Source organism: Oncorhynchus gorbuscha, linkage group LG15, assembly GCF_021184085.1.
Source record: "Oncorhynchus gorbuscha isolate QuinsamMale2020 ecotype Even-year linkage group LG15, OgorEven_v1.0, whole genome shotgun sequence".
Taxonomy (NCBI): Eukaryota; Metazoa; Chordata; class Actinopteri; order Salmoniformes; family Salmonidae; genus Oncorhynchus; species Oncorhynchus gorbuscha.
In genome coordinates, this window is record NC_060187.1 from 11,939,920 (window position 1) to 11,966,610 (window position 26,691).

The window sequence follows — 26,691 nt, forward strand, 5'->3', positions numbered from 1 at the left end:
AGATGGGAGAACCTTCCAGAAGGACAACCATCTGTGCAGCACTGGCCACTTTACCTTAATGGTAGAGTGGCCAGACGGAATCCACTCCCCTGTAAAAGTTAGCAGTTTTTTTTATTTCACCTTTATTTAACCAGTTAAGCTAGTTGAGAAGTAGTTCTCATTTACAACTGTGACCTGACAGCCGCATGGAGTTTGCCAAAAGGCCCCTAAAAAAGGACTCACAGACCATGAGGAGCACGATTCTCTGGTCTGATGAAGCGAAGATTGAACTACTTGGCCTGAATGCCAAGCATCACGTCTGGAGGAATGCTGGCACCATCCCTATGGTGAAGCATGGTGGTGGCAGCATCATGCTGTGGGGATGTTTTTCAGTGGCAGGGAATGGGAGACTAGTCAGGATCGAGGGAAAGATGAACGGAGCAAAGTACAGAGAAATCCTTAATGAAAACCTGCTCCAGAGCACTCAGGACCTCTTACTGGTGCGAAGGTTCACCTTCCAACAGGACAACGACCCTAAGTACACAGCCAAGACAACGCAGGAGTGGCTTCGGGACAAGTCTCTGAATGTCCGTGAGTGGCCCAGCCAGAACATCTCTGGAGAGACCTGAAAAATAGCTGTGCAGCGACACTCCCCATCCAACCTGACAGAGCTTGAGAGGATCTGCAGAGAAGAATGGGACAAACTCCCCAAATACAGGTCTTTCAGGCTTGTAGAGTCATCCCCAAGAAGACTCGAGGCTGTAATTACTGCCAAAGGTGCTTTGGCAGTAATTATGGGATAATGTGTGTGGATTAATGAGAAAAAAAACAATGTAATCTATTTTAGAATAGGGCTATAACATAACAAAATGTGTAAAAAGTCAAGGGGTCTGAATACTTTCTGAATGCACTACATGTCAGAGACCTGCCTAGGCATGCTATCATCAAAGACACTTACTACACATGAGTGGGCTAGACCAGTGGTTCCCAATCAGGGTTCCTAGGCCTAGCTAAACGGGGTACTTGAGAAGACTGGTAAAATGCACACGAGGGAGTACTTCAGGGGTACTCCGAGCAGAGCAAAATTCAGTTTGTGGTACAGTAACCAAAAAAGGTTGGGAACAACTGGACTAGACCACCCTGGTTACTCACTGGATATCCTGTTAACTAGAACATTTATCCTCACTGGGAGGTCATTCTCCACTCTCCCAGGTGTATTGGTGTTATTGTGAGAGGTCATTCTCCACTCTCCCAGGTGTATTGGTGTTATTGTGGGAGGTCATTCTCCACTCTCCCAGGTGTATTGGTGTTATTGTGGGAGGTCATTCTCCACTCTCCCAGGTGTATTGGTGTTATTGTGAGAGGTCATTCTCCACTCTCCCAGGTGTATTGGTGTTATTGTGAGAGGTCATTCTCCACTCTCCCAGGTGCATTGGTGTGACAAAGCCAATTGTGCGTATGTGAGTGTAGTTGTGTATGTTTGTCTCCACCCACCTGTACTCGTGCTGTGAGAGACAGTCCAACAGGTCTTTGGCAGTGAACCTGGGCTCCATGGCAGCAATCTAAAGCAGTAAGTCACTTACAGTATTAAGATTGAGCCCAATCAGCTGGGCAATACATGTGATGTAACATTACAATCCTATTAATATTTAGAATGAATTAATCCTACAATGTCCATGACAAACCTTCATTCACCCTACCAAAAAACTGGGAGCTGGAAAGATGAAACATGAATGATCTCAGATGAGGTGTGACCACCGGACAGAGGTTACTAGGAAATACTAACCTCACTGGAATGGATGAAGGAAAGGAGAGCCTGGGCATCTTCTAGACAGCTGTCTGTTGACAGAACCCTACAAAACAGCCAGGGTCTGATTAGTGGAGGGACACACCACACACTGTCATTAAGTAAGTAACAGAGGAAATGAACTAGGGAAAATGAAGTGATAGAAGGGGTAATTCAAATACTTCTAGACTGTATAGTGTAAATATGGAGAGACAGAGAGAGAGAGACAGAGAGACACAGAGAGAGACACAGAGAGACAGAGACAGAGAGACACAGAGAGAGACACAGAGAGAGAGAGACAGAGAGACACAGAGAGAGACACAGAGAGACAGAGACAGAGAGACACAGAGAGAGACACAGAGAGACAGAGAGAGACAGAGAGAGAGAGAGAGAGAGAGAGACAGAGAGAGACAGAGAGAGACAGAGAGAGACAGAGAGACAGAGACAGAGACAGAGAGACAGAGACAGAGACAGAGAGACAGAGAGAGAGACAGAGAGAGAGAGACAGAGAGAGAGAAAGAGACAGAGAGAGACAGAGAGAGAGAAAGAGAGAGAGAGAGAAAGAGAGAGAGAGAGAGAGAGAGAGAGAGAGAGAGAGAGAGAGAGAGAGAGAGAGAGAGAGAGAGAGAGAGAGAGAGAGAGAGAGTGAGAGGGAGGGAGGGAGAAAGAGAGAGAGGAAAGAGAGAGAGAATAGGAGAGAGAGAGAATAGGAGAGAGAGAGACAGAGTGAGAGGGAGAAAGAGAGCACAAGGTTGCCATGAGAAAAGGGTAACCAGTGGAGCACAAACACCATTCTAAATACAACCTATATCTTTCTCTATTTATTTTCCCTTTTGAACTTCAACTATTTGCACATTGTTACGACATTAACAATAATATAACATTTGAAATGTCTATATTCTTTTAAAACTGTTGTAATGTTTACTGTATATGTTTTGTTTATTTCCCTTTTGTTTGTCTATTTCAGTTGCTTTGGAAACGTAAACATGTTTCTCATGCCAATACAGCACCTTATGAATTGAGACAGAGAGAGAGAGATGGTGGAGGGAGAGGAAGGAAAGTCATTTCTGCAGGCTAAATCTGTCTGCATTATACATACAGGGACTTGGGGGGGTTGGGTTATGGGCTGTGATGATGCGTCACTGCTAGCTACTGTAAGAGCTACTGTCGGTCTGTCTCCTAGGTAACCACATAGGAGCAGCTTCAACACACACACACCTCACCCAAACTTCCTACAGATGGGCATACATGAAAGTCATCTTCGTTTATGGGCTTGTTTGTTCCATTTCTAACCAACCACCTGTTCTGCCTAATGTGTACAGTACAGAAATACCATGGACTTTATTCAAATCAACATCATGTGCAGCAGGAAAGAAACAGACTTTCGGGAACTCAGAGGGCTCTGAACAAACTGGAACTTGCGCAGGCTGTATACACCTCGTCTCACATTCACAATTTGACAATTAAAATGTAATGGTGGCATCCCCTTTGCGCGGCCATAATGCACCCTAAAGAGATCCATGCCTTTTGTGGCCAGTGGCCGTTGTTCCCTTCTCCCAGAGTGCAGCGTACTCCAAAGCACCTCTCACTTATATGGCTCTCCATCACGTGATCGGGTATTTCTCACAGGCTACAAGTGAAGACAGACACTTTGAGGATGCAACTGCATGCATATTGAAGATATTGAAAGAACTATCCACATTTACTTTGTCAGCCAACAAGATTAGGCCTGACAAACAGCAAAAGCACTAGCCTGTCGATCTACTATCCCCATAGTACAAAAGTTTACCTAATCTATTCTGTGTGAGAAATAAATATTCCAAATATGGTCTGGGACAGTTGTGGGACGCGATAGATCCCAAACTAATACAACCACTAGCATCAAACAAACTATTTTACATAATTGATCAGAACGTTTAGCTTAAAATGTGATAAACTACTAGGCTATTTCTTCACATTATAAGCGCACATGGCAGTAAGCTATAAGCTGAATGTTCCATTAGTGGAAAACACCATTATCAAAAGTGACCGCAAATGCGATTATGTATGTAATGTTTTTATTATAAAAAGGTGCATTATAATGGTGAAGATGAATCTTCCCCAAACTTGAAACGCGCTGCTTCTACGCTGATTCGGTGTGCGAGTTCATTAGAACGTGCGTCGAAGATGTCGTTCCCATAGCAACGATAAAAACATTCCCTAACCAGAAACCGTGGATTGATGGCAGCATTCGCGTGAAACTGAAAGCGCGAACCACTGCTTTTAATCAGGGCAAGGTGTCTGGCAACATGACTGAATACAAACAGTGCAGCTATTCCCTCCGTAAGGCTATCAAACAAGCTAAGCGTCAGTACAGAGACAAAGTGGAATCTCAATTCAATGGCTCAGACACAAGAGGCATGTGGCAGGGTCTACAGTCAATCACGGACTACAAGATGAAATCCAGCCCAGTCACGGACCAGGATGTCTTGCTCCCAGGCAGACTAAATAACTTTTTTGCCCGCTTTGAGGACAATACAGTGCCACTGACACGGCCTGCAACGGAAACATGCGGTCTCTCCTTCACTGCAGCCGAGGTGAGTAAGACATTTAAACGTGTTAACCCTCGCAAGGCTGCAGGCCCAGACGGCATCCCCAGCCGCGCCCTCAGAGCATGCGCAGACCAGCTGGCCGGTGTGTTTACGGACATATTCAATCAATCCCTATACCAGTCTGCTGTTCCCACATGCTTCAAGAGGGCCACCATTGTTCCTGTTCCCAAGAAAGCTAAGGTAACTGAGCTAAACGACTACCGCCCCGTAGCACTCACTTCCGTCATCATGAAGTGCTTTGAGAGACTAGTCAAGGACCATATCACCTCCACCCTACCTGACACCCTAGACCCACTCCAATTTGCTTACCGCCCAAATAGGTCCACAGACGATGCAATCTCAACCACACTGCACACTGCCCTAACCCACCTGGACAAGAGGAATACCTATGTGAGAATGCTGTTCATCGACTACAGCTCGGCATTCAACACCATAGTACCCTCCAAGCTCGTCATCAAGCTCGAGACCCTGGGTCTCGACCCCGCCCTGTGCAACTGGGTACTGGACTTCCTGACGGGCCGCCCCAGGTGGTGAGGGTAGGCAACAACATCTCCTCCCCGCTGATCCTCAACACGGGGGCCCCACAAGGGTGCGTTCTGAGCCCTCTCCTGTACTCCCTGTTCACCCACGACTGCGTGGCCACGCACGCCTCCAACTCAATCATCAAGTTTGCGGACGACACAACAGTGGTAGGCTTGATTACCAACAACGACGAGACGGCCTACAGGGAGGAGGTGAGGGCCCTTGGAGTGTGGTGTCAGGAAAATAACCTCACACTCAACGTAACGTCAACAAAACTAAGGAGATGATTGTGGACTTCAGGAAACAGCAGAGGGAACACCCCCCTATCCACATCGATGGAACAGTAGTGGAGAGGGTAGCTAGTTTTAAGTTCCTCGGCATACACATCACAGACAAACTGAATTGGTCCACTCACACTGACAGCGTCGTGTAGAAGGCGCAGCAGCGCCTATTCAACCTCAGGAGGCTGAAGAAATTCGGCTTGTCACCAAAAGCACTCACAAACTTCTACAGATGCACAATCGAGAGCATCCTGGCGGGCTGTATCACCGCCTGGTACGGCAACTGCTCCGCCCTCAACCGTAAGGCTCTCCAGAGGGTAGTGAGGACTGCACAACGCATCACCGGGGGCAAACTACCTGCCCTCCAGGACACCTACACCACCCGTTGTTACAGGAAGGCCATAAAGATCATCAAGGACATCAACCACCCGAACCACTGCCTGTTCACCCCGCTATCATCCAGAAGGCGAGGTCAGTACAGGTGCATCAAAGCTGGGACCGAGAGACTGAAAAACAGCTTCTATCTCAAGGCCATCAGACTGTTAAATAGCCACCACTAACATTGAGTGGCTGCTGCCAACACACTGTCATTGACACTGACCCAACTCCAGCCATTTTAATAATGGAAATTGATGGGAAATGATGTAAATATATCACTAGCCACTTTAAACAATGCTACCTTATATAATACTTACCCTACATTATTCATCTCATATGCATATGTATATACTGTACTCTACATCATCGACTGCATCCTTATGTAACACATGTATCACTAGCCACTTTAACTATGCCACTTTGTTTACTTTGTCTACACACTCATCTCATATGTATATACTGTACTCGATACCATCTACTGTATGCTGCTCTGTACCATCACTCATTCATATATCCTTATGTACATGTTCCTTATCCCCTTACACTGTGTATAAGACAGTAGTTTTGGAATTGTTAGTTAGATTACTTGTTGGTTATCACTGCATTGTCGGAACTAGAAGCACAAGCATTTCGCTACACTCGCATTAACATCTGCTAACCATGTGTATGTGACAAATAAAATTTGATTTGATTTGATTCTATATGCCAGTTAGGGTCTACACCTCTTGTAAAGCGGATTAATGCCCTTCATTTTAAGACATTTATTTGGCCACAAATTGTGATATAAACCTTGTAAAAACATATAGGCCTATGGGCAAGGCTACATGAGGTGTGCGACTATGATTAAAAAATGTCGCAAAAAATGGCATTGTTTCTTGCCTTCAAGCTGGACATCATTCACAATTGATAATATATCATTCAAAGCGATAGGATAATATTGACACCAATCAGACTATTGTTGAATTAATCTTGTCTTTACATATAATAAATAATATATGTGTCAATTTTTTTATATTTAGAATGAACAATTATCCTGCACCTGTATCGAAACAGGGCCAGGGGAAAAACACATGTCATCTATACACTTAAATAATGGAGGACGCTTTCCCGTGGTTCATTTTCATGCCAGCCAGGTAGGCTATACTCCTGTTATAAATATAAGCAATGTGCTTAATATTAGGAAAGTTCAGAATTAAATATAGTAGGCCTAGCCTATAGAAAGCCTATGGGGCCTCCTATTTTTATTAGAGGCCATCACTATTTTCTCACTCAATTGCATAGCCTATAGAAATGTTGCGCAACATGAGCTCATGGGCACTCATGAAGTGTTTGATTAGAATTTCAATTACATTTGCATTGATGTCAATAGAGTGCCGAGTACCAGGCAGTTAGCAAACTAATGACCAGCAACCTGCATCAGAGCTTGGAGAAGACTAATTACCGGGGCTAAACAATCACATGGAATTTGACTGCCTTCATGACCACAGTCACAGCAAGAGCCCCATTTTTGACCACCGACAACGAAGTTGATTACAAATACAAAGTTGCCAATGTCTTTACAATCATTACAAACAAGCGAAGGATAAACAGATGCTTCAAATTAAAAGATGACTGCATTGAAAGATAAACAGCCTACCTAGAGTATAGACTACATAGGCCTATATTATTTCAATGATATTGAAATAAATGTTATGTTCATTGAATTTAGTTTGAAAAAAAGATATATAATAATGCTATTTGTGATTTTTGCCTCAATATATTTGTTGATGTGTAGCCTAACGTGTGTAATGATGTTCCAAATATTGTTTCAGTGCATTATTATAGGGTAAGAATTACAATAAGCCACATCAATATTTGCAGCCATGGGTGACAATATCGCTCTAGGAGCTCATCAGTATTGTGAAGTCATTCTAACGTTAAGGAAAGATTTCAAATGGAGAAAGCTGACCGAGTTAAATAAAGGTTAAATTTATGAACACACCACTGGTTGGGTTCAAACTGAAACTACAATGAGGCAGAATGTTCATAGTTACTGTTGAAAGAGACAAATGACACAGCGTTCCTGACTGAGGGGACACCATACACCAACCAAACCGGACCCCTGTTAAAGGCTGTGTATGTGTGCACAGCAGCATGCCTTACTTTCAATCCTATTCCCCAATTCTTGATGAAGGAGAAGCTAGCCAATGTAGTGGAAAACAAGGCGAGGACATTTGGCTGTCCAGGAGAAAGCCACTCTTTAGAACGAATAGAAACATCACAATGAGCCATCAACCATAACAGGAACGATTTCAGTGACCCCGTGACTGCTGGGATGTGACCGCTGCTTTTTTAAAATAACGTCATCACCATAGCAACCGTCAGTGACGTAATGAGAAAGTGTTACTGATTGCCGATTGTCTGCAGCCTCGCTATTATCTTCCCCTGGCCTGAATGGTAGTGAGTCTAGCAGAGAGGAGAGTGTGACACCAGACGGACAAGTCAAGACAGGAGCTCTACTGTGACGACATCACACTTGTCCCATTTCTGGGCAATATGCAATCGCTCCTTCAAACACATCCTTAGTCTGGAACAGGTGGGTGATTCAGCGTCATTGAATATGGTAAGGCTAAGTTTGGGGTGGTAGTGGTCACCAGTCCTGGTCCTAAGAGTTACAAGGTTTGCAGGTGTTTAAGGTGAGAGATATGTCAGGTTTCTCACCTGGTAAAGGCATGTAGCAGTTGTCTGACAGCAGTGGATAGTTTGTGCAGACAGACAGGAGAGAACTACTGTACTGTCAGAATGGAGGGAGTACAGTATGGTATAACTGACCTGGTAAAGGCATGTAGCAGTTGTCTGACAGCAGTAGATAGTCTGTGCAGACAGGAGATGGCGTCCTGGGGAAGGGGAGGACCCTCTACTGGCTGGTTGGTTTCTATGGCGCCCGGGTCAAAGCGGAGAGCCGCGAAAACAGCAGAGCTGAACAAAGCACAATGACCTCTTATACTAACATACCTTTTAACAGGCACAGTCTTTAGAATGCATGTTAGAAATACTAGTCTTTAGGACCCTGCCTTCCCAACTATGGGCTCATCTCCACAGGTCCTAAACATGAACTCTTTATCATCTGCTCACCTGATCCCACACACATTGTTCCAGATGTTCTCAAACATCACCCACACTTCCTGGTGTGACACCCGAGCAGGCGTGGTCTGTTTCTCCTCCTCCTCCTCCTCCTCCTCCTCCGCCATGAGGGTGTCACCGTCACTGGTGTGGGTCTCCTCTGAGACTTTCTCTGGCTACATACCAAGATCAACTTTAAGTTACATTTATTTGCCATTTGTAAACAAGTACAAACATTGGAATGTCTCTTTAGACGAGAGCTCAACGGTAAAACTGTAAAAGAAACACACAAGAATACTTTACAAATAAGTTTGGACAACTTGGGTCCAAAACATAAAGAAAAGGGATTTGCCACCGTGTGACGTTGCGGTCCTGAATGAGCTCCAGGCAGCGTACCTGAGGGAGTATTCTCTGCAGCAGGGTGTTCAGGGAGGCGAGGGCTGGTTGGACACGCCCATCGTAGTCTGACCTGCAGCCGAAGGCCTGCAGCAGCTCTCTAGCCTCATACAGAGCCAGCACTGTAGTGCTACGTTCTACTGATTTACCTAAGGAGAGAGACCAGAATGTCAGAGTACACACACACACTTTGTACAGACATAACCAGACACACACACACACACACACACACACACACACACACACACACAATCACATGTAGTCACGCACGCACATACGTCAATGAGAAACACAGAAGCCAATTGTAAGCAACCCCACAGTTTGTCCTGACAGTACAGTAGTTATTTAACCAGAGCCAGTTTGTCCTGACAGTACAGTAGTTATTTAACCAGAGCCAGTTTGTCCTGACAGTACAGTAGTTATTTAACCAGAGCCAGTTTGTCCTGACAGTACAGTAGTTATTTAACCAAAGCCAGTATATTTAATGGAGAATAGGAAGACTTGTAGGAATTAAAGGTTTGTGTGTGTCTGTTTATACCGATGTCCTTCTCCTCCGTGCACATCCACCTATACACACACACACACACTAAACACACACACACACACACACGCACACACACACACACACACTAAACAGTAACACACTGCAGTAGTTTCCACTTCTGGATTCTTTGATAGAGTTGAGAGGAAGGGAGGGATGAACAGTATCTAAGAGTCCTGGCTGGTCCACCCAAGATTAGAATAGGGAGGGGTCATGCTAGAGAGAGTATGATGAACAGGGGAACACACACACTCACACTACAGCTGCTGATGTAATACAACGACAAACAGAGCCATGGCAACACTGAGCAGCATGTTTAGTATGGCTACTGCAGTTAACCACTCAGTCAGCATTTTGCTTCTGACACACTTCTCTGCAGAGCCTTATTCTGAATATAGTTCTGTAGAGCAGTAGGAGCGCTGGTGTAGGCAGTATAGCACTGTGCTTTAGCCAGGGAGAACTCTATTTGCAGCAGAGTTCACTGGGCCCATTTTAAGGGATATCACTATTTATTTTTAGCATGCAAATGTACTAGTTTCCATCAAAGTGTTCAAAGTACACACAACATTTTAGAGTGTTTTTTTCCCCCCATTATTTATAGTTTATTTGGACAATGTATAACAAAAACATAAAGTCTCAGAAACTGAGAAAATATGTGTTGCACTAGATAACATCTCATTTACATTTGTAGTTCCCAAAGAGGGATATTGATTGCATTTTGAGAGTGCTGTAATCTGACAGTGATGTCATGGTTTCTCACCTGAGAAGAAGTAGTTGTGAAGGTTTTCCAGGGATTGCTGCAGATTTCGAGGGACGATGTTGCCAAAAACAGAGATCCAGTGTTTCTTGAAACACTGCAGAAGGTCTTCAAGAGTCCAGGGCGGTTTCAGATATACGATCTATCATTTCCAAACAAAAATGTAGGTTACAAAATGATAACTAACATCTGATCACTTTACGTAGTTCAAGCTTCCTCTCTGTATATACACTCCCATTCCATGTCTCTGGACGCTGAGGAACATTTTTTTTGGGGGGGGGGGGGGGGCTCTATTCCCAAGCATTTTATATGAGATAGAATGTTCATATTAGGTGACAGTAGAGAATGTCATCTTCTATTTGACAGTATTTCCATATATATCCTACACACAATGACTACATCTTTTGACTATAAAAACTTGCACTTGTTTTGGAATATGTTTTGCCCAATAGGAATTTATTGTTGAATGTCTTTTGCCATTTTAGAGTCACTTTTATTGCTAAATTGTTGGGACCACTGCAAAAAAACATGACACCCACACCCTCACTACCCTCACTACTACTGCTGAACAAAGTCAGAGGGGAAACACTGAGCACAATTCCACATCTACCAATCTGCTGATTCCTTTCAGAGGCCAAGGCTGCGTCCCGATTCTCCACACTTTTCCTGAAGTGTGCACTTGCACCCTCCCTATTATGGATTGAAAAGCATGGGACTGGGGTAGGCAACGGCTGGAGGGAGTTTCCATCATAGTAAAATCGATGACAGAGATTGTGCAAAAGGTGGATAATCTGGACACAGCCAATTGGCTGATTTGGAATTGACCAGAAGATTGCGGAGTTTACCTCTGTCCACAGTTCTTCATAGGCTGCCTTCATCTCAATCTCCAGCACCTGAGACAGCGCCTCTTTCAGACAGTCCTCCAGTACTGACACGCAGCTGCTCAGCTCCCGGGCCTCTTCTGCAGCCTTATTTCTCTTCTCTTCCATTTCTCTCCTTTTCCCTCCATCACTCCTGCTCTGTTCATTCTGCTGCCGGCCTGGGAAGGGGCTGGGTTTCTGGTGGTCACGGGTCTGGCTCGGGGTGCAGGTGAGGGTTTGTGTCTGTGTGCTGACAGGGGTCAGGTTGTGGACACCAGGCGTTTTGAGCCTGTCTACCTCCTCCAACAGGTCAGCCTTACCGAAGGCCTTCACCCCACTCAGCAAGGCCTTACTACACAGGTTCTTATCATTACTGTGGACACATACACAATCAAAATCAACCAGACAGAAAGATATTGCTACAAATGCACGTCACACACAGTGAGACAGAGTGAGTAAGTGTGAGAGTGTGTGTGTGTGTGTGTGTGTGTGTGTGTGTGTGACCAGACAGTGTGAGGCCTCTTGTAAAGGAAGCCTTTGTGAAATGAAGAAGTGAATACTGATGACAAGCAGTATCGCTTTCAAACAGCACCATATCACATACAGAGCTAACTCCAGACAGGCACGCACACTGTCAAACCTTTCCTGCGTGTATCTGCAGAGGAAAGACTGCACACTGCAGCAGGGGGGTGGGAGTGGACTCACGTGCAAAGGATGAGAGCACCCCCTGGGTAAAGACTCTGGTATTGCAGGCAGCACTGCAGCACTCTGTCGTCATTATTCTCAGCATTGAGTCCCTCTGTCAGAGAGAGCGAGAGAGATAAATATATATATTTTCGATATGTATACTTTGACAATGTAAGAAATAACTTGCCATGTCAATAAGGTCAATTAAATTGAGAGAGAGAGAGAGAACAGGAGACATGCGTCATGACCATCAGCTCAGCACTGAAGACAGAGAGGTGAACCTGCTAGTTACTGCCGACAGGTAAAACAGAGTTTGGCAGAGGTTCTGCAGAAAGGGAGAGATTCTACTAGCGCGACTCTGCTCGTCATTGAAACAAGTAGTTTTCTGATGCTGCATGCACCGAGTTGAAATAGCACTGTGCTGCTATTGCCAGCAGGTGGCAGTCCAGAGGAACTATTGTTCAGTCCGTGCCAATGGAGGGAATATATAGAACTCACGGCTGCTCTGAGAGGCCTGCTGCATGGACTGGCCCCAGAGTCGAGGCTCCTGGCTCTTCAGGCAGGTGTAGATGTAATGAACAGCAGGTGTGGCCAGGTGGGCTACAGAGCTGGACAGCCTCTTCCTGTTCTTCAGAGAGTCTAGCTCCTGTAGTACCACCCAGGGTACGAGCACTGTGGGGAGACCTAGAGCTGAGGGAGAGGTGGGGGAGGACAGATGAGGGAGGAGAGATGAGGAAAAGTGGTGGAGAACAAAGAGAAGTGGGGGAGGAGGAAGAGGAGAGGTTTGGGAGGATGGCAGGAGAGATGAGGGGGAAGAGAAGGAGAGGGGAGATGGAGGGGGAATAGGGGAAGGTTGAGGAAGAAGGGAAGAGGAGAAGGTTGAGAAAGAAGGGAGGAGTAGAGGGGAGATGGAGGGGGAATAGGGGAAGGTTGAGGAAGAAGGGAGGAGTAGAGGGGAGATGGAGGGGGAATAGGGGAAGGTTGAGGAAGAAGGGAAGAGGAGAAGGTTGAGAAAGAAGGGAGGAGTAGAGGGGAGATGGAGGGGAAATAGGGGAAGGTTGAGGAAGAAGGGAGGAGTAGAGGGGAGATGGAGGGGGAATAGGGGAAGGTTGAGGAAGAAGGGAAGAGAAGGTTGAGAAAGGAGGAGGAGAGGGGAGATGGAGGGGGGATAGGAGAAGGTTGAGGAAGAAGGGAGGAGAGCGGAGATGGAGGGGGAATAGGGGAAGGTTGAGGAAGAAGGGAGGAGGAGAGGGGAGATGGAGGGGAATGGGGGAAGGTTGAGGAAGAAGGGAAGAGGAGAAGGTTGAGAAAGAAGGGAGTAGGAGAGGGGAGATGGAGGGGGATAGGAGAAGGTTGAGGAAGAAGGGAGGAGGAGATGGTTGAGGAAGAAGGGAGGAGGAGAGGGGAGATGGAGGGGGAATAGGGAAGGTTGAGGAAGAAGGGAGGAGGAGAAGGTTGAGGGGAATGGAGGGGGAATAGGGGAAGGTTGAGGAAGGGGAGGAGGAGAAGGTTGAGAAAGAAGGGAGGAGGAGAGGGAGATGGAGGGGGATAGGGGAAGGTTGAGGAAGAAGGGAGGAGGAGATGGAGGGGAATAGGGAAAGGTTGAGGAAGAAGGTTGAGGAAGAAGGGAGGAGAAGGTTGAGGAAGAAGGGAGGAGGAGAAGGTTGAGGAAGAAGGGAGGAGGAGAAGGTTGAGGAAGAAGGGAGGAGGAGAAGGTTGAGGAAGAAGGGAGGAGAAGGTTGAGGAAGAAGGGAGGAGAAGGTTGAGGAAGAAGGGAGGAGGAGAAGGTTGAGGAAGAAGGGAGGAGGAGAGGGGAGATGGAGGGGGAATAGGGAAGGTTGAGGAAGAAGGGAGGAGTAGAGGGGAGATGGAGGGGGAATAGGGAAGGTTGAGGAAGAAGGGAAGAGGAGAAGGTTGAGAAAGAAGGGAGGAGTAGAGGGGAGATGGAGGGGGAATAGGGGAAGGTTGAGGAAGAAGGGAGGAGTAGAGGGGAGATGGAGGGGGAATAGGGGAAGGTTGAGGAAGAAGGGAAGAGAAGGTTGAGAAAGGAGGAGGAGAGGGGAGATGGAGATGGGAGAAGGTTGAGGAAGAAGGGAGGAGAGCGGAGATGGAGGGGGAATAGGGGAAGGTTGAGGAAGAAGGGAGGAGGAGAGGGGAGATGGAGGGGGAATGGGGGAAGGTTGAGGAAGAAGGGAAGAGGAGAAGGTTGAGAAAGAAGGGAGTAGGAGAGGGGAGATGGAGGGGGGATAGGAGAAGGTTGAGGAAGAAGGGAGGAGGAGATGGTTGAGGAAGAAGGGAGGAGGAGAGGGGAGATGGAGGGGGAATAGGGGAAGGTTGAGGAAGAAGGGAGGAGAAAGAAGGGAGGAGGAGAGGGGAGATGGAGGGGGAATAGGGGAAGGTTGAGGAAGAAGGGAGGAGGAGAAGGTTGAGAAAGAAGGGAGGAGGAGAGGGGAGATGGAGGGGGATAGGGGAAGGTTGAGGAAGAAGGGAGGAGAGGGGAGATGGAGGGGGAATAGGGGAAGGTTGAGGAAGAAGGGAGGTGGAGAAGGTTGAGGAAGAAGGGAGGAGGAGAAGGTTGAGGAAGAAGGGAGGAGGAGAAGGTTGAGGAAGAAGGGAGGAGAAGGTTGAGGAAGAAGGGAGGAGGAGAAGGTTGAGGAAGAAGGGAGGAGGAGAAGGTTGAGGAAGAAGGGAGGAGGAGAGGGGAGATGGAGGGGGAATAGGGGAAGGTTGAGGAAGAAGGGAGGAGGAGAGGGGAGATGGAGGGGGAATAGGGAAGGTTGGGGAAGAAGGGAGGAGGAGAGGGAGATGGAGGGGGATAGGAGAAGGTTGAGGAAGAAGGGAGGAGGAGAAGGTTGAGGAAGAAGGGAGGAGGAGAGGGGAGATGGAGGGGGAATAGGGGAAGGTTGAGGAAGAAGGGAGGAGGAGAGGGGAGATGGAGGGGGATAGGGGAAGGTTGAGGAAGAAGGGAGGAGGATAGGGGAGATGGAGGGGGATAGGGGAAGGTTGAGGAAGAAGGGAGGAGGAGAGGGAGACAGAGGGGGAATAGGGGAAGGTTGAGAAAGAAGGGAGGAGGAGAGGGGAGATGGGGAAGGTTGAGGAAGAAGGGAGGAGGAGAAGGGAGATGGGGGAAGGTTGAGGAAGAAGGGAGGAGGAGAAGGTTAAGAAAGAAGGGAGGAGGAGAGGGGAGATGGAGGGGGATAGGGGAAGGTTGAAAAGAAGGGAGGAGGAGGGGAGACAGAGGGGGAATAGGGGAAGGTTGAGGAAGAAGGGAGGAGGAGAAGGTTGAGAAAGAAGGGAGGAGGAGAGGGGAGATGGAGGGGGATAGGGGAAGGTTGAGGAAGAAGGGAGGAGGAGGGGAGACAGAGGGGGAATAGGGGAAGGTTGAGGAAGAAGGGAGGAGGAGAAGGTTAAGAAAGAAGGGAGGAGGAGAGGGGAGACAGAGGGGGAATAGGAGAAGGTTGATGACGAAGGGAGGAGAGGGGAGACAGAGGGGGAATAGGAGAAGGTTGATGAAGAAGGGAGGAGGAGGGGAGACATAGGGGGAATAGGAGAAGGTTGAGGAAGAAGGGAAGAGGAGAAAGTTGAGGAAGAAGGGAAGAGGAGAAGGTTGAGGAAGAAGGGAATAGGAGAAGGTTGAGGAAGAAGGGAATAGGAGAAGGTTGAGGAAGAAGGGAAGAGGAGAAGGTTGAGAAAGAAGGGAGGAGGAGAGGGGAGACAGAGGGGGAATAGGAGAAGGTTGATGAAGAAGGGAGGAGAGGGGAGACAGAGGGGGAATAGGAGAAGGTTGATGAAGAAGGGAGGAGGAGGGGAGACAGAGGGGGAATAGGAGAAGGTTGATGAAGGAGGGAGGAGGAGAGGGGAGACGGAGGGGGGATAGGGGAAGGTTGAGGAAGAAGGGAGGAGGAGAGGGGAGATGGATGGGGGATAGGGGAAGGTTGAGGAGGCGCAGGGAGATGAAGGAGAGAGTTGATCAAAAGGAGAAGTGTGTTCTATGAGTGATTGTAATTGGGGTAGCGGTATTTATTTAATCTAATTTTAAACAGTGTCCCTTCCACACACCTCCAAGGCCGTGTGACCTCATCTTCTTGACAAAGTCTAGGTGACTGAGAAGGATGTTGGTGTCCAGGACAATGATCAGATCCTGCTGAAGATCCTCCTCTTTACCTACACAGGTGAGCAGAGAGCACGGTTTTAATACTGAGTCAGTCTCCAATGGTCTTATGTGCATACTGAGGAGGAAGGCACTGACAGGACAAACCTAATGTCTTAAACACCTTCTATTAAAACACTTGGGTCACGGCATAGTGCCTCTGTGTAATTGTTTGGCTTGTATGTGTGGAGGGGTTGTTAGTGGTGGTTCTCTCACTGAGTGTGAATGTGATGCCCTCCTCTGATGGGTCGATGTCCATGCTGGTGAGTTCTCCATAGATCTCCACCACATTCAGCTCCAGCCTCTTCTCACTGCGGGCCAGATGGAGCTCCTCCACCAGCTGCATCTAACACACACACACACACACACACACACACACACACACACACACACACACACACACACACACACACACACACACACACACACACACACACACACACACACACACTTAATGCAAGCTTACAGACACACCTATATCAATAATTGGTCATGATATTGAGAAACCTACCTCTTGGTCATTATCATAGACTTCTATATAATCTTCAGGGGAAATTGTTCTGTTACAGGGTGGTGATGGCACCTGGGCCGTAATTCCCTGAGCTGACCTGGGCCGTAATTCTTTAGAACCTTTGGAAGATTCTGGAACCGTTTCACATTTGTGCTGCTTGTTTGTGTTCACAGCAGCAGACACACAGTCTTTGGACTTCAGAGATTTGGACACACTCCTTGGTGTCCAAAGTTTGGACGCACTTCCTGTCTGGTGAGAAAGCCTAGAAGCAGGAGACACCACCTTCACTCTAGCACTGATGGGCTTATTGTCGTTATCATCCTCCTGGTCACCCCCCCAGATGGCTCTATTAACTGGCAGTGGCACAAGTTTGGACTTCTTTGGGATCTTAAAATTGAGAGGCAGCTGAGGTTTGGGTAGCGGCATCTGTACCTCGGCACACGTGGACTTAGATGTTGCTGATGTTTTGGACAGATCAGAGACGTTCCTCTGCTTTTGGGTGGTAGGCCTATGTCTTGCTGTGTTTGAGATTTTCTCAAAAGTAGCATTTTTAGTAGAGGTGGAGGACTGCTTTGTGGTCGTGGTGTTAGAGGGAAGACTATAGGATTTTGCTCCACTCTTGTCCCGTTTAGCCTTTAAAACATCCTCCTTTTCTTCTTCAGATCTCCTCTTCACTAGCTTCCTCCTCTTCTCCCTCATCTCTTCAGCCAGTGACAGGGACAGTTGGGGGTCCTGGTAGCTCCTACCTTGGGAGGTGTGGTCCTTCCCAATGCCAGGCTTCTCCTCAGGTCTGGATCTCCTTTTCACCAGCGTCTTCCTCTGCTCCTTCAGCTGGGCCATGAGGGACCTGGGACTGGTCGTCAGTCTGCTCGAGGCTGTTTTGGAGGGGCTCTTGTCAGATGGCTTACTGGAGCTTCCCTGGAACGTAAGGATCTTCTCCACATTTTGGGACTGGGTCTTATTCGCGCTCAGACTGCTGACTGGTTTGGAAGACACCCTGTCTGCGGTCTTGACCGCGGTGGTAGCCGACCCATCCTGGCTGGGGCAACTCTTCCTCACAGTGCTGTCCTGAGGAGGGGTTCCAAGAGGACAGGCGTTTTTTCCCTCGGCTGCACCCTGCGACGTTGTTTTCTCCAGTCTGTAGAGAGCTTTTTTGAACTCCCGGTCTTTCTCATGACTGCTCCCTGCTGCACTGTTCCCTGGGGTGGAGTGGCTAACTCTTTTCTCTCTCCCCCGTTTCTCCTCTGCAGAACTGCTGCCATGGTGCTTCCCCTCTGCACGACTGCGTTTCTTGGTGCCCTTTTCCTTCTGTGACGAATGCTTGATTAAAGACAAAAACAAACAAACAAAAAACACTTTTAGCCTTGGTTAACACTCCTAGCAAGAGATGTAAGAGAAGACTGAGGTCACAATAAATGTCAGCAAACTCCTCACCTCACTGGAGGAAAAAGATAACTTATTTGTCTCCTTCTCCTTCTTCTGCTTCTTCTTCTTCTTGGACTTCTTTGACATCTTGGTAGAAAATCCCTGTTAAATAAGAGAAACCTATACAGCAAATGAACAAAATAGCAGCTGAGATGTTCTCTTCTTATGACAGAATCCTTCATTCAAAGAAAAATACAAGACATATCATCTCTGAATCCAACTTCCAATGGAGACTGGAGTCAATGTTTTGACCTCACAGAGATACTTCATATCCCTGAGAGATACTTCAAGTTCTCTCATTGGCTAGCTACTTACGCAATGTGATACAATACAGTCTGAATGTAATTTGTAGGGAAGCATGGAGAAGAAACATGAGGCTAAGTGCTCAAATGGAGTTATGTGAATGTAGCTAAATGAATACATACCCAGTAAAATCAAGGCTATTGAATATTCACTTCAATGTATATAACTAAGTCAGCTATCTTAGAATGAACTGTCAGTTACAGCAGAGTTCCAGTTACTAACGTTAGGAGAGCCTATCTAGGTTAGCGAGCTAGCAATTGTTCCAAATCAACTTCATCACGTGTGGTTTACCAACGACACTCATAATGAACTTACTGAATGTGTGCACAACACAGGTTTTATCAAAATGTGATAAATTTTCATTGACAAATGCATTTAAATTAGATAATAAGACGGTTTGCTAAAGCCCTACAATCACGCTTACCCTGGGCTACTGAGTAGACCACTGTCAGAAAACATCCGTACACGTCAGATTGAACGGAAACAGAGGTTCTGGAGGATCATGGGATGTGTAGTTTCTAGACTTACATATTTGACGGTTCAGAAATGTGAAATTTTATATAGTGGACAAAGGTTAATATAAAAGATAGTAGATTCTTCATAATATATTTCTCATGTTTTGTTTAAAGGGCTAATCAGTTGAAACAATAGCAAATCGAACCTACCACACTTCATATTCATAGACCAAGCTATGGTTGCAAGAACTGACCATCCATTATATTAGTATTATAGTTTAACCATGTTTTGAGGCTATACAGTGTTTGTTTACATTTACTTTGTTTACCAACATTGGAGTTAAACAATGTAAATATTTTGAGTTGTGATGGGGTAAGACCGTTAAACTATGCCAATTAGGCATATATAAGTTATATATATATATATATATTTTAATCTATAGGTACATATCATTATTGTATATCCAAAAATGAATGTAGCAACTGCTGATTGCCCCTTTAAGGACAATCAAGTGATTGCGTAGAAAGTTCATGTATATATTTAACCCAGACATCTTAGATGTTTTCATTTTGTTATCCTATTCTATAATTATTATCTAGTTATTTCTTGCAAAAAAATGTTGTCTTCAAATAATAAAAAGTGATTAAAATGAAGGTTTACGCAATTTGCGTAGGGGGAGTAAAAAGCATAGCCTGCGTATTTCTCTCTACTTTAGTAAAATGGCGGAGCTCAAGGAAGCAGACGCCGAACAACTACACCAGGAGGACGTCGATATAAAAGGTTCGAAAACTACGACTGTCTATATTTGAGTGAAAACTAAAGACAATATTAATTTATACACAATACAATATACATCCAGCATCCTTATTATGAGGTAAATATGCATTGATTTCGACTTTTTAACTGCTGAAGTAAATGAGGGCCTCACCACGGAGCTCCACCATGGGACCTAGTAGTAAATAATCTTGATAACAGGAAATAACCTGCCGTGAAAAACGTAGCTATTACAAATAACGTACATGTATCGAACTGTCTTCACATTGTATTGATTAAATACTTCGATCAACATTTGTCCTCGTTTTATATTTTACGTAGCAATGGTCTGGTCACGGAGCTCCGCAATAGGACCGTAGGGGTTGCAGCGGTTCACAATTTCGAACCCAACCTACGTACATCATCACACCGCACATTTAATTCTATATTGCCCCCCCCCCTCCCTTCCCCAAAGACAATTTTAAAATACGAAGGAAAATCACATAGGAAATATTTTAGTCCAGTGCATGTTTCTCATTTAGAAAACAGGTAACCTTTTAACATTGATGTTGTCCAGGAGGCTATGAGCATCACTAAGTTCTGTGACTCAACAAATCTAGGGAAAAACACATAATTCATTATTTCCCACTATAAATATTTGAAATTACTGTCTATGAATCATTTGGGGTATGATATTCTGATGTAGTCCAGTCTAAACTTGTCCATTAGGTGGTGGAGTCTCAGACACACTGGTCCCAGAAGAGAGACAGCCTGCTGAGGATGATGCATCTTCAGCCAGTAGTACTGTGGGCAAGACTGAGGCACTGGCAGGGGACAATGATGCCAAACCATCAACCACAATCAGTGGTAATAAGAACACCATTCACTGTATATGGACCTGAAATGAGTCCAGTACACATACATTATTTGAATGCATTCATTTGCCTTTGATTCTAGATGATGAGTATGACCACGAGAATAGGATTTTGTTTAACGATCCTTTCAATACTAATGTTACAGATAGACACATCTCTATCCAGACCAAACTAGAGGGCCTGGAGGTGTTGACCGACCTAAACGGAGGCAAGATAATCTTTCTTAAAAAGTATATAAATAGTCTTCCCTCCTATGCTTTTGTATTTACTAATTCCATTCTCATTGCTCTATCTCTGTTTTCCACAGCTGGGAGGAAGGCGTGTCCACTATGCCCCGAGGAGAAGTTTAAGGCCTGCTACAGCCACAAGCTACGACGCCACCTCCAGAACCTCCACTGGAAGGTCTATGTGGAGTTTGAAGGTACCATCATCACCGTACAAAGATTATATTGCTATACTGTCTACTACAGTATGCATGTACACACACACACACACACACACACACACACACACACACACACACACACACACACACACACACACACACACACACACACACACACACACACACACACACACACACACACACACACACACACACACACACACACACACACACACAGGAACTGATGTTGTTGTCTTCCCACCTGCTGAGTCTCTGCCGTTAGCACATGGCTTGGTCGACTCAGCTCTATGTAGGTGTTAACAGGTTCTTGGATAGGCAGAGGATCAGTGCTTACCAAGTTCCATATGAATGGTAGTCAGAGCTATCCCAATGGGCACATATGTTAATTTAATGTCTATTCCACATAATTTAAGTGAATTAGTGTTTGCCAAGTAGGATGTATTTTATATTTATACTTTAGTTATTTAGGAGACTCTCTTATCCAGAGCAATTAAAGATCTAGATGCACTATTGTAAAGTGGCTGTTCCACTGGATGTCATAAGGTGAATGCACCAATTTGTAAGTCGCTCTGGATAAGAGCATCTGCTAAATGACTTAAATGTAAATTTAAATGCAATTAGGGTTAAGTTGCTTTGCTCAAGGGCACATCTTTTTCACCTAGTTGGCTCGGAGATTCGAACCAGCGACCTTTTGGTTACTGGCCCAACACTCTTAACTGCTAGACTACCAGCCGGATGTGAGCAGAAATGCTTTAGGAAAGTCATTGAGTGAGTTGTGTTACTTGTATAGATTTAGGCTTCCTATTCCTAAGCAATCACTGGTAAATATTGACAGTGAATAATATGACAGTCAGTGAAGTGTAACTGGAGTTAAATGATACCCCCCCCTAAGTTTTAGATGCACTATTGTTAAGTGACTGTCCCACTGGATGTCATAAGGTGAATGCACCAATTTGTAAGTCGCTCTGGATAAGAGCGTCTGCTAAATGACTTAAATGTAAATGTAAATGTAAATGAGCAGCAGTACAGTTATGGGAAGGTTTTCAAGGGATATGGCATCAACTGGTAGTACGATGTTCCCTGATGATGACCTACAATAACCTCTGACCCCCCTCCACCCACAGGTCAGAAGATGTGCATCTGTCACCTGCCCTGCAGACAGCTGAGGCCCAGCCCCAGCCCCAATGGAGACCAGGTGAGACTCTGTCCATCACACCTGATAACCAACACCAGAAATGACTGAGGGCCACTTGTCTCCACATTGTCTTTATTTTTTCTTTCCAAATCAACTATAATTGCATGAAAGTTACTGTATGAAGCATGGTACTATGGTAAGTGTGTGTGTGTGTTACTGTATGAATCATGGTACTATGGTAAGTGTGTGTGTGTTACTGTATGAAGCACGGTACTATGATGACCGTGTGTGTATGTGTTCTCCCCCAGGCTCCAGGCAGGCTGGTGGCACATTACCACTGTGTAGTGTGTTCAGTCACCATCGCCCGCAAGACAGACATGATCAGTCACCTGAAACGCCACGTCAACAAGGGAGAGACTGAGGCCAGCTACTCAGGCAGCTCTGATGTGCCCTTTGAAGAGCCAGGTGAACTCTCACCAACCTTAAGCGAAACACGAAACCAAAGTTTCTGTATAGCACTTTGACGATAAATACATTTGATTGATTGATTTATACTAGGGGCAGCAGGTAGCCTAGTGGTTAGAGTATGGGCCAGTAACTGAGAGGTTGGTAGATCAAATCCCCGAGCTGACAAATTAAAAATCTGTCGCTCTGCCCCTGAACAAGGCAGTTTACCCATTGTTCCTATGCCGTCATTGTAAATACGAATTTGTTCTTTACTGACTTGGCTAGTTAAATGTAAATACTCAACCTTGACCAAAACCCAAAACACAACCCTTCTATACACAGTTGGAAATGCAGATTGAAAATGTATTCTCTTGCCTTTTACTCATTGGTTGACAGCTCCGTCTGGACAGGCCTATGAGATAATGAAAGAGCTGGGGACCAATGTTCAGCTCATGCCCAACCATACGACCCCACAGAAGACTGACACCTACTTCAACCGCAAGATGAAGACCAACAGGTCAAACAATATCCTCTTCACCAATGTTACATTTAATTTGGTTTCGTAAAAGAACAGTGACTGACTGACAGTGTTGGGGTGTGTGTGTGTGTTACAGGCAGCTAGTATTCTGTTCCCTGGCGGTCCTGGCTGAGGAGAGGAACCCCTTGGAGAGTCTGGATGCGTTTGGAGCCACAGGCATTATGGGACTCCAGTGGGCCAAGCACCTGCGGAACGCCGTCAAGGTGACCATAACCGACATCAATGAAGTGTGTGTCAAGATGATCCGCGAGAACTGCAACCTCAACCACATCCGGGTGGAGGGGTCGCGGGGGTCATCCCGGGTCCCTGACGGGGGGGCGGGGGATGTGGACGGGGTGCCCATCGCTACCGTGGAGGTCGCCAAGATGGATGCCAACGTTATCATGCACCTGAGGTCTTTTGACTACATGTGAGTAGGAGGAGCTAGGGAGGGAACGTCTTATTGATGGGGGGGTGGGAGGAGTTGGGGAGGGAACGTCTTATTGATGGTGGGGTGGGAGGAGTTGGGGAGGGAACGTCTTATTGATGGGGGTGGGAGGAGTTAGGGAGGGAATGTCTTATTGATGGGGGTGGGAGGAGTTAGGGAGGGAACGTCTTATTGATGGGGGTGGGAGGAGTTAGGGAGGGAACGTCTTATTGCTGGGGGGTAGGAGGAGTTAGGGAGGGAACGTCTTATTGATGGGGGGTGGGAGGAGTTAGGGAGGGAACGTCTTATTGATGGGGGTGGGAGGAGTTAGGGAGGGAACGTCTTATTGATGGGGGATGGGAGGAGTTAGGGAGGGAACGTCTTATTGCTGGGGGGGTGGGAGGAGTTAGGGAGGGAACGTCTTATTGATGGGGGTGCAGCTCTGTAGCGAGAAACGTCACCTCCTTTCTTTCTCCTTTTTCTCCTATCGTTTGACTTGACATTTGTCAAACAATAACCCTATTTACAGTATATGATGGCCAGCAGTGGTTCTATAGACGCCTCACATTATCCATCAAGCCGAACACAAACCAACCTCTGTTTCCATGGTGACCCCCTCAGACACCTGGACCCGTTCGGCACGGCTGTCAATTATCTGGACTCTGCTTTCCGGAACATCCGGAACCTGGGCATCATCTCTGTGACGTCCACGGACACGGGCTCCCTCTACTCTAAGTCCCTGAACGTCACAATGCGCCACTATGGCTCGAATATAGTCCGCACAGAGTACTACAAGGAGCTGGCTGCACGCATGGTGCTGGCCACTGTAGCCAGGTAGGTGAAATACTACAAGGAGCTGGCTGCACGCATGGTGCTGGCCACTGTAGCCAGGTAGGTGAAATACTACAAGGAGCTGGCTGCATGCATGGTGCTGGTCACTGTAGCCAGGTAGGTGAAATACTACAAGGAGCTGGCTGCATGCATGGTGCTGGTCACTGTAGCCAGGTAGGTGAAATACTACAAGGAGCTGGCTGCATGCATGGTGCTGGTCACTGTAGCCAGGTAGGTGAAATACTACAAGGAGCTGGCTGCATGCATGGTGCTGGTCACTGTAGCCAGGTAGGTGAAATACTACAAGGAGCTGGCTGCATGCATGGTGCTGGTCACTGTAGCCAGGTAGGTGAAATACTACAAGGAGCTGGCTGCATGCATGGTGCTGGTCACTGTAGCCAGGTAGGTGAAATACTACAAGGAGCTGGCTGCATGCATGGTGCTGGCCACTGTAGCCAGGTAGGTGAAATACTCTCAGCTTATTTACCACTGAATTGCTGTGTGTGACTGTGTGTGACATTTTCATTGTGTATGTCTTTGTTTAACTTGTGTGTTTTTCTTTGGGGTGGCTTTGAGATGCTTTTGGCAGTGAAAGTGTAACGTGTGTGTGTGTGTGTTTTAGTGTGTAGTATTTCATGCATCTGTCTCATGCGTGTATTGCTTTCAGGGCGGCGGCACGCTGTAATAAGGGCATAGAAGTGTTGCTGGCGGTGGCTGTGGAACACTTTGTCCTGGTGGTCGTCAGAGTCCTCAGGGGTCCCACCCAGGCCGACGAGTCAGCCAAGAGGATCAGACAGCTCATCCACTGCCAGTGGTGTGAGGAGAGGGTGTTCCTCAAACAGGGGAGCATGGTGGAGGGTAAGAAGGTTAAGTAGAGTAGAGGGTAAGTCTGGAAATGGTTGAGGGGTTTCTGATAGGGAGAGAGGACGGTACAGGTGGAGGGGAATTTGAAATCACTCTGTAGTTAGTTTTCACTTTTTCACTCTGTAGTTAGTTTTCACTTTTTCACTTTTCCCCCTACAGAAAACCTGTACAGACAACTGCCCTGCAACTGTCATGGAAGCATGCCTGGCAAGACAGCGGTGGAGCTGGGACCACTATGGTAGAACTTTTTGCATATATTGGGTGATATACAATATTTGAACCAGTGAAGTAGGTCTGGCCTCCATCTTGAAGTGTTTAACTGGAACCTATGTATGTTTTTCCCTCCCAGGTCTGGTCCTCTGTTTAACTCCGGGTTCCTGAGGAGGATGTTGTTTGCAGCGGTGCAGCACAGTATGGAGGATATTCAGCCGCTGGTCAAGACTCTGATCTGTGAGTCAGAGTGCACAACCCTCAAGTCCTCTGTTCACGGGCCCACTGCACTCATCAACCAAGGTAATCTCCAGGGTCGTGGGTGTGTCTATGTGGAGGGGGCGGGTGGTGAAGGGATTCTATTGACATGTTGCATGTTTACTCTCCAGTGGAATGTGGTGTAGTCATCAAGGTACAGAAGGTGGAGGAGTCGGGCACCGCTGACCACTCAGGTAACAAGACACACATTCTGTTATAAAGAGAGGGGCCTTCTCCTGTCTACACCATTAGCTCCTTCTCCTGTCTACACCATTAGCTCCTTCTCCTGTCTACACCATTAGCTCCTTCTCCTGTCTACACCATTAGCTCCTTCTCCTGTCTACAACATTAGCTCCTTCTCCTGTCTACAACATTAGCTCCTTCTCCTGTCTACAACATTAGCTCCTTCTCCTGTCTACAACATTAGCTCCTTCTCCTGTCTACAACATTAGCTCCTTCTCCTGTCTACAACATTAGCTCCTTCTCCTGTCTACAACATTAGCTCCTTCTCCTGTCTACAACATTAGCTCCTTCTCCTGTCTACAACATTAGCTCTTTTCAGACTGGATGCCATGTTGTAGTAATGTTACTCAATATGTTGGTGTAATGTTACTTTAACACAGGGAAGAGAAAGACAGGAGATGAGCCAGGTAATGTGGTGAAGAAGCTGAAATCAGAAGGGTCTCTGGAGCACCCAGCGTTCTACTATGGTATTCACCGCCACAGCATCAGAGGCATGAACATGCCCAAGTGAGTGAACCTTAACACTATGTCACAACTTTGACAAAGATTTCCTGAGGTCAAAGGGCATCAGTTTTCTAACTTCCACCTTTTAGAGCTCTGTGGTTCTAAATCCGGTTTAGTGGATATATTTTGTTATTACAGTCTTATTACACAAAAGATCTCAATGTAAATGTATGTTCTATCTCCTCTCATCAATCCATCTCCCTCTCTCCAGGTTGAATAGGTTCCTGCAGTACTTGACGGAGGCGGGCTTCAGAGTGAGCCGTACCCACTTTGACCCAACAGGGGTGCGGACCGACGCCACGCTGGACCAGTTCAAGTCGGTGCTCACCAAATACAGCGTGCCCACCTACACCAACACCACGACAACCCAAAACCCAGAGGAGACGGTACGGGCTATGGAGTGACCCACCCTAGGGAGAATCAAGGCCTCATCACCTCTTCTCTCCCTCTCAGAGGTGACATATGTCTCAAATGCCACCCTATTCCCTATATAGTA

The 26,691-nt window shown here is 46.5% G+C and overlaps 2 protein-coding genes across 3 annotated transcripts in view; one reads left to right on the forward strand and one right to left on the reverse strand.

Annotated features, from left to right (window-relative positions):
- Nucleotides 1-18,728, reverse strand: part of swt1 (SWT1 RNA endoribonuclease homolog) — a 45,567-nt gene extending 26,839 nt beyond the window's left edge. The window contains exons 1-14 of one of the 2 annotated variants that reach the window (XM_046301783.1): nt 18,694-18,728; nt 17,976-18,068; nt 16,542-17,861; nt 16,247-16,376; nt 15,940-16,044; nt 12,379-12,570; nt 11,899-11,992; nt 11,179-11,566; nt 10,337-10,475; nt 9,036-9,184; nt 8,652-8,815; nt 8,349-8,495; nt 1,766-1,832; nt 1,474-1,541 (exon numbers count right to left, since the gene is read on the reverse strand). In XM_046301783.1, the coding sequence (XP_046157739.1) occupies nt 1,474-1,541; nt 1,766-1,832; nt 8,349-8,495; nt 8,652-8,815; nt 9,036-9,184; nt 10,337-10,475; nt 11,179-11,566; nt 11,899-11,992; nt 12,379-12,570; nt 15,940-16,044; nt 16,247-16,376; nt 16,542-17,861; nt 17,976-18,053 (3,041 nt within the window). In that variant the 5' untranslated portion in view covers nt 18,054-18,068; nt 18,694-18,728. The other variant, XM_046301784.1, reaches the window with a different exon arrangement.
- A 634-nt stretch (nt 18,729-19,362) lies between these two features.
- trmt1l (tRNA methyltransferase 1-like) overlaps nt 19,363-26,691 on the forward strand; it is a 7,403-nt gene continuing 74 nt past the window's right edge. The window contains exons 1-15 of the mRNA XM_046299858.1: nt 19,363-19,505; nt 20,208-20,345; nt 20,499-20,561; nt 20,661-20,774; nt 21,884-21,954; nt 22,203-22,359; nt 22,738-22,858; nt 22,956-23,288; nt 23,907-24,119; nt 24,784-24,974; nt 25,140-25,218; nt 25,330-25,493; nt 25,580-25,642; nt 26,072-26,198; nt 26,407-26,691. The exon at nt 26,407-26,691 is cut by the window's right edge and continues 74 nt beyond it. Of these exons, the coding sequence (XP_046155814.1) occupies nt 19,445-19,505; nt 20,208-20,345; nt 20,499-20,561; nt 20,661-20,774; nt 21,884-21,954; nt 22,203-22,359; nt 22,738-22,858; nt 22,956-23,288; nt 23,907-24,119; nt 24,784-24,974; nt 25,140-25,218; nt 25,330-25,493; nt 25,580-25,642; nt 26,072-26,198; nt 26,407-26,599 (2,088 nt within the window). The 5' untranslated portion in view covers nt 19,363-19,444 and the 3' untranslated portion in view covers nt 26,600-26,691. The remainder of the gene's footprint in view (nt 19,506-20,207; nt 20,346-20,498; nt 20,562-20,660; nt 20,775-21,883; nt 21,955-22,202; nt 22,360-22,737; nt 22,859-22,955; nt 23,289-23,906; nt 24,120-24,783; nt 24,975-25,139; nt 25,219-25,329; nt 25,494-25,579; nt 25,643-26,071; nt 26,199-26,406) is intronic.